This window comes from Gambusia affinis, linkage group LG10 (assembly GCF_019740435.1).
Source record: "Gambusia affinis linkage group LG10, SWU_Gaff_1.0, whole genome shotgun sequence".
In the NCBI taxonomy this organism is placed as follows: Eukaryota; Metazoa; Chordata; class Actinopteri; order Cyprinodontiformes; family Poeciliidae; genus Gambusia; species Gambusia affinis.
Window position 1 is genome coordinate 26,487,688 of NC_057877.1, and position 12,242 is coordinate 26,499,929.

General features: G+C 37.9%; 1 protein-coding gene across 3 annotated transcripts in view; it reads right to left on the reverse strand.

Moving 5' to 3' along the window:
• The window catches only part of LOC122838341 (ephrin type-B receptor 1-like), a 102,431-nt gene that overhangs the window by 10,531 nt on the left and 79,658 nt on the right, over positions 1–12,242 (reverse strand). For 2 of the 3 annotated variants that reach the window (XM_044128915.1, XM_044128914.1), the window contains 4 exons: positions 11,794–12,041; positions 8,081–8,148; positions 7,501–7,648; positions 6,828–6,977 (listed from right to left, as the gene is read on the reverse strand). In XM_044128915.1, coding sequence (XP_043984850.1) covers positions 6,828–6,977; positions 7,501–7,648; positions 8,081–8,148; positions 11,794–12,041 — 614 coding nt within the window. Of the gene's footprint in view, positions 1–4,933; positions 5,083–6,827; positions 6,978–7,500; positions 7,649–8,080; positions 8,149–11,793; positions 12,042–12,242 lie in introns of those variants that run through there. The other variant, XM_044128916.1, reaches the window with a different exon arrangement.

Sequence of the window (12,242 nt, forward strand, 5' to 3'; positions counted from 1 at the left end):
ATATTTTTAGTGAAGGTCTCAGCTATTTGCAAATTTCAGCTTTTCACTGTTAATAATTCTCAGTTATTTATCACCGAGACCAATCCAGCAACATTGGTGATGTTTGACAACATATATCACAGATAGATATGCAATGATACAAGTGAGCATATGAGAATACTCTGGATTTCACAGTAACAGAAATAAAGAAGTCAGAAGATAGATGATGACAGGAGAAAGATGATATCTTTGCCAAAACACAAATAAAATCCAACATTGACTTGTTTTAATATATTCAAATATTCAATGAATGTTTATTGCTGTAATTTGAAACAGAATAACAGTTGTGGTGGCTGATATAAAAATCTGCTGCAGTGATAAAGTAGCTGTTCCTTTTTATTAGTTTCTACTAATCTGCTACTTTCCAGGTGGTAATGAATAAAACTATGAAAAAAATGGCACCGCAGACACGGACCACCATTCTTCCTACGCTAAAATCTTAAAAGAGAAAAATATATGCTAGATGCAATGGCTCTATTTCAACTAAATCAAACTTCCAAGCATTGGGATTGAGACTGGAGATACGCCTACTTCCATCAGTCCCTCCCTCCTCTCAGCTTTGATACAAATCTACATTTATATAATATCTGAACTCAAAAAAAAAAAAAAAAGCTCAGTACTAAGTGTGTCATCCTACGTACTCAGCAGCACAGAGTCATTCTGAGGATCAAAGAGACAAGCAGCATGGTGCTGTCATGAAAACTCAAGAGGAGAGAAAAAAGTGCTTCTTATGAAAGTCATTTTCCTTTAGCATTTCTGTGATTACTTCTCTTAGTCTGCACTACTGAATAAACACCCACATGTGGCAAGCTCCAAAACAAAATACAGTATTTAAAGGGGCGTAATAATTTCAGAGGGCAAAAAACAGACAAACTTTACAACTTGGGTTTTGGACAACAAGTAAATGGAGGCAGTTAGGGGCGTGCTGTGGTGGTGCGACCCATATTTGGAGGCCTTCAGTCCTCGACGCGGCGGTCGCGGGTTCGATTCCCAACCTGGCCAGCGTTTGCCGCATGCCTTCCCCACTCTCCTTCCCCCCTTCCTGTCAGTCTACTCTCAAATAAGGGACACTAGAGCCCAAAAAAAAATGTAGGCAGTTAAATAACTGGAGGAATTGACTATTTTTGCACAGATGTGTTCACCGACTACAAACAATTCAAAGTGATATTGCTCAGTTTAAGATATAAACTGATTAAAAAGTAGAGAAATGGAAACAGCAGAAATGTTGCAGTCATGAATGAGGCATCCCATCATGGCAGCTTAGGGGCAAAAACAGGCTGCATGTGGTGATCAGTGCAGCCTGGGAGGAGTATAATCTTTTAGTTAAGCTTGAGTAAAAATTAGCCAACAGTTCAGAATTTTTATCTGGGCGGTCACAAATTTTACCCTATTGTTTTTCTGCAAACAGCAGTAACTTCTGACGAAGCAAAACACAAAGTATAAATTACCATCTGAAGTCACTGTATGTCAGGAACATGACACGATTTAAATGATTCACAAAAACAATTAAAGTTATGGATGTGATGCTTGTCAAGTCTACTGAAACGTGTTCTAAGGGCTTAAAATGCACCATTTTATGAGTTAATCACTGTACAGATGTCAGATAACATATTTCTGGCAGTTTTCTCACACACCAATTATTACCATCTGTCTTGTCTATTCAGAAAGTTGATGCTTTTCTAAATGACAGACAGATTAACATCAACATAATTGCAAAATTTTGCCTCCAGACAAACCAGCATTTTGGTTAAAGTTTGATTAATAAAATGTTAAATTGTAAGGGTACTGATGGCTTTTAGAGTCAAACACTACCCGTAGATTTAGTGAACTGTAAACTTGTGAAAAATGGGTATAGACAGAGTGTCTTAATAACAAACGGATCCGATAACACTCAGTAGGGCAACAATCTGATTAAATTGACAAACTGAGTCATAGTGGATAACATTTTTGTTATTTAGCAGTAAAACTAAACTTTTGATTTACGCAAAGGATGTTGAACATCTTATCAGAATACTTGAGTAAACAAAGTTTTATCATTCATATTGATGTCCCATATCTTATGAACTTAAAACTGAATGTTTATTGCTAACTTGTAAATCTTTATAGACGTTTTTTCAGACTTTCTTTTTGCTTTTTTTTTTTGGCCAGCGCAGTAGATGAACTGAAATAACAGATGCTATGAACTAATAGAGCAACTTCCAAACTACCATGAGAAATTCATAAAGAAATCTATGTTTCAGCTAAATTAAAAGCAAAAAAAAAACCAAAAAAAAAAAACAAACTAAAAAGCACACAGAAAGCTAAGGAGATATACAAACTAGACATTCTGCTATTAAACTGTCAACATGGGCCATCTTGTAAGAATGTCTTGTTCAAAAGTGTAATACATGAAGTGTTTCCAAAATTACTTATTGTTTCCAAACTGTGAGTAATTGAGATGAATAATTGTAGTTTAAATGTTGACCAAAACGATTAATAAGTGTGATTTATTTCAGAACTGATCATAAAACATTAATAAGTGTCCAGCTTCTGTTTAAACAGAGCAAAGTTCTGCCACTGTTTTGCTTTTGGTCCTGATCCGTATTTTACACGAGACTCAGATCAATAAATCTGTTCTCTCTTCACCAGAGCATCACTGCAAAATAAAAATACTTATATTTTTATGATTTTTTGTTTGTTTGTTTTGACATTCCTGCCAGCTGTAGGATGTTTTCACCTATTCCAACCATTTTCCATGTTTCTCCCTGAATCTACTGTTTAGTTATTGATGTTGCTTTTTCATCGTTTCTTTTTTCCTTCCTGTCATCCTGCCAAAATGCTCCAGTCTGTTGCCTTGTTCCCCGTCTACCTCAGTTCATGACCTCTGCCACTTTTTAGACTTTTGCTTGTCAGCTTTTTTCCACAGCAGACTTCTCAGAGACTCCTGTGCTTTGACTGACCTTGTAAACCGTTTAGCTGCTTTGGTCACACCTCTGACCGACGTCTAACCACTTCCAACATCAGCCCACTTTCAAATCCGGTGCTTACTCTTCTGCAACCATTTAGCCATAAAATTGCAAGACGGAAACACGAGTGTTGTTTTATTTTCCTGACTTTCTGCAAATTAAATGTAACGTGTGTCTGTGAGCTATCAAGAGGTGGCACTTGTACAATCGTCTTGCTGGGGATTTGACTGTTTCCAAGGTGAACTCCAGTTGACCCTGACACACTTCTTAGGCTTTGTAATGCATACATTCACTCTAAGCACCCATGCCAATCAAAATAGCAGCAAGTGTAGTAAAACATCACAGGTCTCTTTCATGATTAATTCATGTCGAACGCTGCACCTGCAGTGGCTCTGCTGACAATTTCACTCCTCTGTGTTCTTTGAAATCATGTGTGTGTGTGTGCATGTTCCGTTACACATGTTGGCCTGCGAGGGAGCGCGGGTGTGTGTGTGCGTGTGTGTGTGTGTGTGGTTCGGCGGAAAGCGAGTCTGAATGTGTGATAAGTGTGAGCTCAGGGTGTCAGCTCCATGCATAGTTAATGCCCCCGCAGACCCTCGTTAGCTGTACTGGAAACACACACTCTTCCCCATCATTATACACAGACTGTTCCATTATAAATCCGTCTCTGTCATTACACTGAATTTCTCTCATAACGGCTCTAGAGAAGCTGAGGCTCAGAGAAAAGTGGAGGAGGAGAACGGAAAGGGCGGGGAGGAGTTAAGAGCCGGAGGAGAACGAGCGAGTAGAGAGAGGAATCACAGGAAGTTGACTTTATTTAAGAATTTTTTACAAGAAATTCTTTCCTGCTGTTGAGATGGAAGAAGATGTTGCTACAGATAAACTCTTTCACAGAAAGACAAGTGATGCATAAACTCAGGCTTACGTTTTCTCTTCAGTAGCACACAAAGTTTACACTTAATCTCATGTTTTGTTTTTGTGCTGTGATAAAGATTTATAAAAGTACCTGGCAGACATGTCATACTTTTAATTGGAGTTTTTAGCTAATGTCTCTTTGGACATCACCTTGCTTTTGGTAAACCAGTGTTCTTTCTATGGGAAAGTCTATTAAATCTTATGAAAATCAAGAGAATTGTATCATGTGTAAGAGTTTTAATAACAAAGAGCCTTCAGATACTGGGTTCAGAGGATTAACAAGCACACTCAAAAAAGTGAGACAAAATTATCTAAAAAGCATCTGATGTCCAAATAAACCTTTGAAACCTAAAGAAATGTTAATAAATACAACTTTAAATAGATTTCCTCATAAATATGTTGAAAGTGTTTATTTTGTCACTTAAGAATCAGAACCCTCTACACATTTCAGATTGTTTTGTGTTGCACGGTTTTGAAAAAGTTTGAATCTGAAAAGGTTGCAGTAGCAATCAGAACTCAATACATTCACTACAGTTTCAGCTGCAACTCTTGTCTTTCTAAAATTTGTATATCTAGAGACTGAAATATTTGTTCATTCTTGCTTGAAGCAAATCTTAAGAGTTGTTTTCCCCCCAACAACAGTTGTTCTATCTGTTGATTTTCCCAACTGAAGCGCTGATCTCTGCTGCTCCAGTGGCGTTACTACCAGACTCTTGGCCAGCTTTTTGCCAGCTTTATCAGTGAACAACAAGTCATTTCTTGGTAGTTTTAAAGTTATGCTTCCTTGTCTTATTTTTGCATGGGACAAAAATAAAAAGAGGGACAGAACTCATATTTTAAAATCCTTAAAATTCATAATGATGCGCTACTTTGCGTTTGAAATAAATCCACAATTTTTTTTTTAAGTTTATTACATTACAAAATGGGAAAAAGTTCCAGATATATTGTCTTGCAGAGCTCTGCAATTTCACAACAAGACTGTTTGCAAGCAAAATAGAAATGAACTACAGAGGGTCGAAGCTTTTGCACGCTACTGTAGACAGAAAACTTCAACTGATTGGGAGTGGCGGTTTGAAAACCATCAGCTGAGAGGAAACACGTCTAAATGTTTTGTTCAAAATGCTTTGAACACGTTTCCCAGGAATAAACCATGAGGCGGCCAGTTGCTGAAGCACCACTGGCTCTGCAGTAATTAAATAAAAAGTTAGATGTTAGGGTTGAGACTTTTAACACATTTATTCTGATTAATTAATTACAACAAAAATAAAGAATAACCCCTCACCCCTTCCTGCAATAAACTGCTACTAAGTTTGGATCTGATGTGACTGCACAAGTTCCTGCATATTTATTTATTTATTCAGCCAAAATGTGTTTGAATTAAAAGCCGTAGATGCCAGAGAATACCGGCAGTGTTGTGAGACATCCAGACAAGGTGAGAGGGAAAAACAACGTGTCACTGTTGCTATGCCAACATGCTTTTAATAAAGAAAGTTTTTCTCAATTTACGATGTTGCCTTTTAGTTCATTATTCAGCATTCGGAGTGAGGGGGGAGCCGTTAAGAAAATACATTTACTATAGAGGACATAAAAATCACATTTTCATTAAAATCCAGCGACTGTGAAGAGTGACAAAGAGAGGAGTTGAACATTTCTGAATGCAGAACTAAATGAAAGAGGTATGAGAATTAGACGAGTACAAAGTGCAACAGTACCTACACTTAATGCTCCTGCATTAAGACATTTTGAATATTACTGCATCTGGATCATTACTTGTGTCAAATATTGGCATTTGATAAAATAGGATGAATCGTGACTCTTGATTATTCATTTTAATCACATTCCACTACCAGTAAATACAAAGTCATATTTAATGCATTTGAATAAAACTTAAAATTTGATTTACCTGAATAACTCAATTAACTGAGTGGAACGCATTCTAAATACATTATTTACACACACGGATGATTTTAGGCTTTTCTTTCTGTTGATTATAATTATTTTCCACTTACAGTCGATGAAAAACAACCTTCAAGATTAGAATATTAAATCAGACCACTAAAAATGTTCAATACAGAAATGTAAAGTGTGTCTAAAACCTGCTTAGGGATTGTTGTTATTTTAAAAAAAAAAAAGAAGGTACTTTTAATCTGACAAAAAAAAACATAAAAACATATTCTAATTGATTGAATATGACTGCATATCTACATCTTTGGCTTCTATGTGTCAAGCCTTTACACACTGCATTAAGTTTCATGTAGCCAGATTTGGGATTTAGAGCCTAGCTACATTGAAGTAGTAATCTCATCTGATATAATATCCTCAGAATAAAATCCCCCAAAAATGAAAATGTCCAAAAATGAAAAATCTTTTAGAACGTCTCGTCCTGAACTCCATTTTCTTTTAGTTCCAAGAGCAAAATGGAGAACTAAGGGAAAGCTGGGGAATAGTTCTCTCTTCTAAATTATAGCTGACAGAAAAACAGCAGAGAAATGGGAATGTCCTCTTTTATAAAACTGCTGATTATTTCTAGACTAAATCACAGCAGGACCAATGTAATCTTGGAGAACTTAATAGAATCAATGCGATGCAAATAAAAAAAAATAAGGTAAAGAAATGCTGCTGCAAATTGATCATACTGTGAAGGTAATTGGAATAAAGCTGTCACTACAATAAAGTATCGCCTGCAGTAAACATCTGCTTGAAAGCACAATCCTGATACCTTTGGACTAATGCTCAGGGAAGAAAAACACATGTGACACCTGAATTGATGTCCTCATTTTCCGCATCTTTTCCTCAGACGTGCCGACTCCCTGCTGGGAGAGACGGCAAGGAAAAACAAACAAGCGCAGCCTCCGAAAACACCAAACAGCCGCAGACATCAGAGCAGCAGACAGAGAGAGAGAGACAGGTAACCAGGTGGTGACTTACATCTTGGTTGCTCATGTCCCAGTAAGGTCTCTCTCCGTAAGACATCACCTCCCAGGTGACAATCCCGTAACTCCACACATCTGAAGCAGAAGTGAATTTTCTGTAGGCAATCGCCTCTGGAGCCGTCCACCGCACTGGGATTTTACCCCCCTGAGGGGAAAAAGAGCGGAAAAAAAAAAAAACGAAGACAAAAGGCAGAGATAAAAGATGACAGCAAAAAAAGAAAGGCTGCATTGAGGGAATTTGTTATACTTAGGAATTCAGCAAAGGTAGAACAAAGAACAGGAAAAGGTCACAGGAAGGGCATCAGAACAGTGTGCAAGGCATGGAAGTGTTAAAAAAAAAAGAAAGAAATTGCATATTGATTGTATAAGAAGAGCAAACTACATTCAATGTAGTTTAGAAGTAATGAAGTAAAGAAAAAGCACACCAAACTTAACAAATGTGAACAAACATATGTTTTCCAATCTTTTCTTTCCTAATAAAAAAGTATTGGTCAAACAAAAACTTCTCTTTTGAGACTGCTGACAGAAATCCAGGATTAAAGGATGTAATATAACAACATGCTGGTTTCCTGTGTTTGAAATACGATCTGCTGAAGGAAGTTACACACAGTATCACAAAATCCTAGAAAGAAGCTGGGAGTTTCCAGAAATGTTTTTTTCCTCCTTACCAGTGAGCTGGTGTATGTGGGGTCAGAGGTATCCTCCTCCAAATAACGCGATAAGCCAAAGTCGGATACCTTACACACCAGGTTGCTGTTCACCAGAATGTTTCGCGCTGCTAAATCCCGGTGAACATAGCTCATCTCCGCCAGGTACCTGCAACATCAACAGGATTTATTGACTCAACGTGTGTTATCTGTTGCAAGCTTTGGTGCACTAATGGAATTTAGAGTGTGTGTTTGTGCCTTTGTGTGTTGCTGTGCTCGTGTGTGAGCTGCCTCCGATAAAATCGGAATGAGATTTAATATTTCTGTATGTTTGCGTGCTCACAGCCTGCAGTAAAACACAGACGCTATCTGTGTTTTACTGCAGGATGGGATGTGAGATCTCAAGCTGCCAAGTTGTAACGCTGCTAGTAAAATACCTGGACTTACATTATAGCAGGTAGAAGAGTTTAAGTGTGTACCGTTCTGCATAAGGAAATCAATCACTGAAGGATCGGAGAAGGTTTCCTGTTTATCTTTGTAATAAAATGGATTAGTGTGTGTTTTCGTGTGTGCGTGTGTGTGTGTGTGTGTGTGTCGGCACCTCATTCCAGATGCGATGCCTCTCAGCATGCCGACCAGCTGGATTACTGGGAACTGACCGTCGTTTTGCTAAAACACAGAAACACATGAATGGATTCTTATTTTCTAAGAATATTTCTCAACAGGTTTTTACCATTTATTTAAACTTCTGAAGTTGACAAGACACAACAGTATCGTAAAGTCCACATAACTTAAAATGTCAATGCAAGGAAAACTATAAACCTTAATAAAACAAATAAAAAAATAAATCACTAACTTCACTTTTTTTTGAATACACCGACACTCATTTTGAATTCATGTCTCCTTTAACCAGGTGTGTCCAAAATGTGGTCCAGGGGCCATTTGAGGGCCCAGAGGGATTTTGTGTGGTCCCGAGTGCAATTCGAAACTGACACGGATTTGTTTTGCCAAACGGCAGATGGATAATTCCTGATAAATTAAAAATGACCAGACTTTTTACTTTCTTTTAGATTTCATAGTAAAACAGAACCCCAGCTGTGATTATAACAGAAATGTTTTTTTATAATCAAAGGCATAAATTTATGACATTAAGACTAAACTATTCTCTGTCATTGTAATGCCAGAAAATTGCATGAAAAGAAAAATGTAAAGGTTTACAGAGATTATGAAGTCATAAACTTGTGATGAAAATGGCAGAAGTTCTTTAAGACTGAAGTGGTAAATTAACTTATATTTTCTAACTTCCTGCCGGTGCCAAGTCACCCGGGACAGTTAGAAAAACGATTTATAACTCTACATTCATAAGAGAATATTCAAGATTTGTTTCTTGTTTTTCGGTGGAAATTTACCACAAATGATCTACAATATCCCTACTAATCTGTGGTAACTTTAATTGAAATGTTGCTACAGAAAATCCCTGTTCAGTCACAAGCCTTTCCTCTCATCTTAAATTAAGATGCTGTTGTGCAAAAATCTTTTACTTAGCTAACATGTCAGTTATCCCCCACATAAATCTAGCATAGCTTGAAAGAAAATTTGAAAACAAAATATTGCAGTAAATTCAGGTTTTCATCATCAGCGACTGTCTTGAAAAATTTGAAGTCTGGCAGGTGAGATAATATGCAGAGACAGAGTGAAAGTTAAGCCAAAAGCTGCTAAAAGCAAATCTCCATGGATTATTCCTCCATAAAACATCAAACCACTGCAGCTCCGCTGACGTGGCTGAGAAGTCTGACCGTTTCAGGAATAAAAAGTTTGCAAACATATTTGTAGCTCTTGATCCTTGTAGTGTTTGCCAAATTATTTAGTTTCTCTTTCAAATTAAGAAAATGTTGGGTGTGTTGTGGTGGCGCAGGGGTGAAGCACAACCCACATATGGAGGCCTTAGTCCTCAACGTGGCTGTCGCAGGTTCGATTCCCAGCCTGGCGACCTTTGCCGCATGTCTTTCCCTTCTCTCATTACCCACTTTCCTGTCAGTTAACTATCAAATAAAGGCCACTAGAACCAAAAAATATTTAAAAGAATTAAGAAAATGTTTAAGAATTGAATGAAAAACCACAACTCCAATCTATAATTTATTGGGAATTTATCTAATAGATCAAAACACGATCAGGAGCCAGGAGTTGCAGAGAACCAGAGCTCAGGTGGGAGAATCTGTCGACAAACCAGCAATTAATTGTGCACACAATAAATTATCCTTTATGAAAGAGCAGCAAAAATTAAGCAGTTGTTGGAAGAAAGCTATAAGAAGTTCCCCTTAAAGTTTGCCAAGAGCCATGTAGAGGAAACGGCAACTGTGTTTGAAGAAGGTGCTTTGGGGCAAAATTTGGCCTATATGCAATCCCAATGTATAAAAATAACTAGATATCACCCAGAGCACACCATCTCAATACTGAGACATAATGGAAGCAACATCATGGTGAGGAGATGCTTTACTGCAGAGGGAAACTTTACGAATCTCATTAGTCATTCTGAAAAAAATGACTGTAGGAAAAACAGTTTGAAGCTGCAAAAAACCAGCAAGCCACAGTTTGAATGGAATGGTAGATAAATAAACATTGCAGGAAAGGCATAGTCAAAGTCCAGAACAAAACTGAGAATCTATGTCTCGATCTAAAATGCAGACATGTTTGAGTTTGTGGCTGTAGTGAGAAAATAATGAGCCTATTTTTAAGTGATAAAAATATTCCAGCATGGCACTAAACCTTTCTAGGAGAGTGGATTAATCTGTGATAATATCCCAGAATTAATGGGTTTTCAATCAACACAAACACATTTTTTTGGTTTGTTTGTTTGTTTGTTTTCCTGTGCACAGATAAATGCCTCAGACTGGCTTATGATTCCTCCTTTTTAAAGAGGACATTTGCTAACAATCTTTGCCTTTAGGTGAAGTGGGCTGACGGCGCACGCAGCCCCCGTGGGACAGCCTGACATCTTCACAGACATTCATAGCCATGTTTATAATCCTTCCATTAACCGATTAATACAGATAAATCTCAGTCAATTTGTGAAACATGTTTACAGTATTCAGTATGTACTGTAGGATATGCTGCACTTGCCGACTTTAAAATGGACTTATGGATTTTTTTTTTTCCTTTCGGCATCTCAGTTTCTCTCCTCCGTGTCTTTTAAACCTTAGCGAAACCCCCGACTGACATAGTTGCAGTCTGCTCTGTTTGTCTGTTAATTCATTTTGTGCAGCAAACTGTGCCTTTGATGCTCCCCTGGCCTAATCCTCCGCAGGGAAAAACCTTCTTCTAGTTGCCCACAAACACACAAGCAAGCTGCACTGGTACTGCAGGTCCGGTCCGTTCAGGACGGTCACGCCAGGACACCAACACCACCAGGATCAATCACTGTGTGCGTGTGTGTGTGTGTGTGTGTGCGTGTGTGTGCGTGTGCGTGTGTGTGTGTGTGCAAGTCATCTGATGGTTTCTGAGTCAAATGGGGTCGCGCTGTGAGAACTGGGCATCAAAGAGTTTTCTCTTTCTGTTTTTAGAAGCACCTCAAAAGGAGGCCGGGATCAAAGACATGGACAGGCTGGCAGGATGAGGGAAGAGTACAGGAAGGAAAGGAGCAAAAGCTAAAAAAAGGAAGGATAGGAGGCTGTTTCTGTCTCCTCTTACCTGCCATTTTTTAAGCTTGTAATCTTTTCCTCACCCGGCAGTTTGTCCTAACAGTACAGCACGTACATAAAAACTCTACATTTATGCACATTTAATTATTAAATGTGCCTACGTAAAATTAAGGCTGCAACTAAATTGTTGGTTGCAGCCCTATTAGTTGCAGTCGATTAGTTATCAATTAATCGACTGGTTATTCTGACGATTAATCGGATAAAGAAAATTTTTTATTTTACCACTTAAGCCTTTTTTACACTATATCAGAATGCTTTGCTTAAAATGCAATAACAGCATTCTTTTAGCAATTGTGAATCAGGTGAGGCTACTGCAGGAGTTTTGGCTAGAGTCTATTTATATTGTTTTTGTATATTTTTGGCCTAATTACAGCTCTGAATATGTTGAAATTTTCAGCAATTAGGACTTTTTTTTAATTTATAAAATTAACAATTAAACAACCGTTAAATTAGTTGACGATGATTTCTATAATTGATTAATCACGGTTAATCAGATGAATCCTTTCAGCCCTTCCATAAATCTGATCTAATCTAAAAGTACTGAGTGTAAAGCGGATCCACAGAGGACCCCTGTGTTGGTCTGTAAACAGTATTCTGCTGGCAGAATGCTCCTTACCCTCAGGAATGAGTCCAGTGCGCCGTTCTCCATGAACTCTGTGATGATCATCGTCGGTCTGCTCTTTGTGACCACGCCCTCCAATCTGATGATGTTCGGCTGGTCAAACTGGCCCATGATTGACGCCTCGGCCAAGAAGTCTCTCCTCTGACGCTCAGAGTAGCCCACCTTAAGGGTCTTGATCGCTACGGGAATTTCTTTTTTCCCAAGAGGTTTCAAGCGACCTTTGTACACCTCCCCAAACTCACCTTAAAAATGACAACAACAAAAAAGACATTAGAGCAAAAATTGGACAGCAAAATACAAAAAGGTAAAGAACTAATTCTACATGGGATTCCAGAAGGCTGCACAAATTAAAAAACAAAATTAATCTTCAACCACATTTTTATAATCAACTATAAATGAGCATGGAGAAGACTAACTCTATTCCTACTGTTTTTACAGCAGCT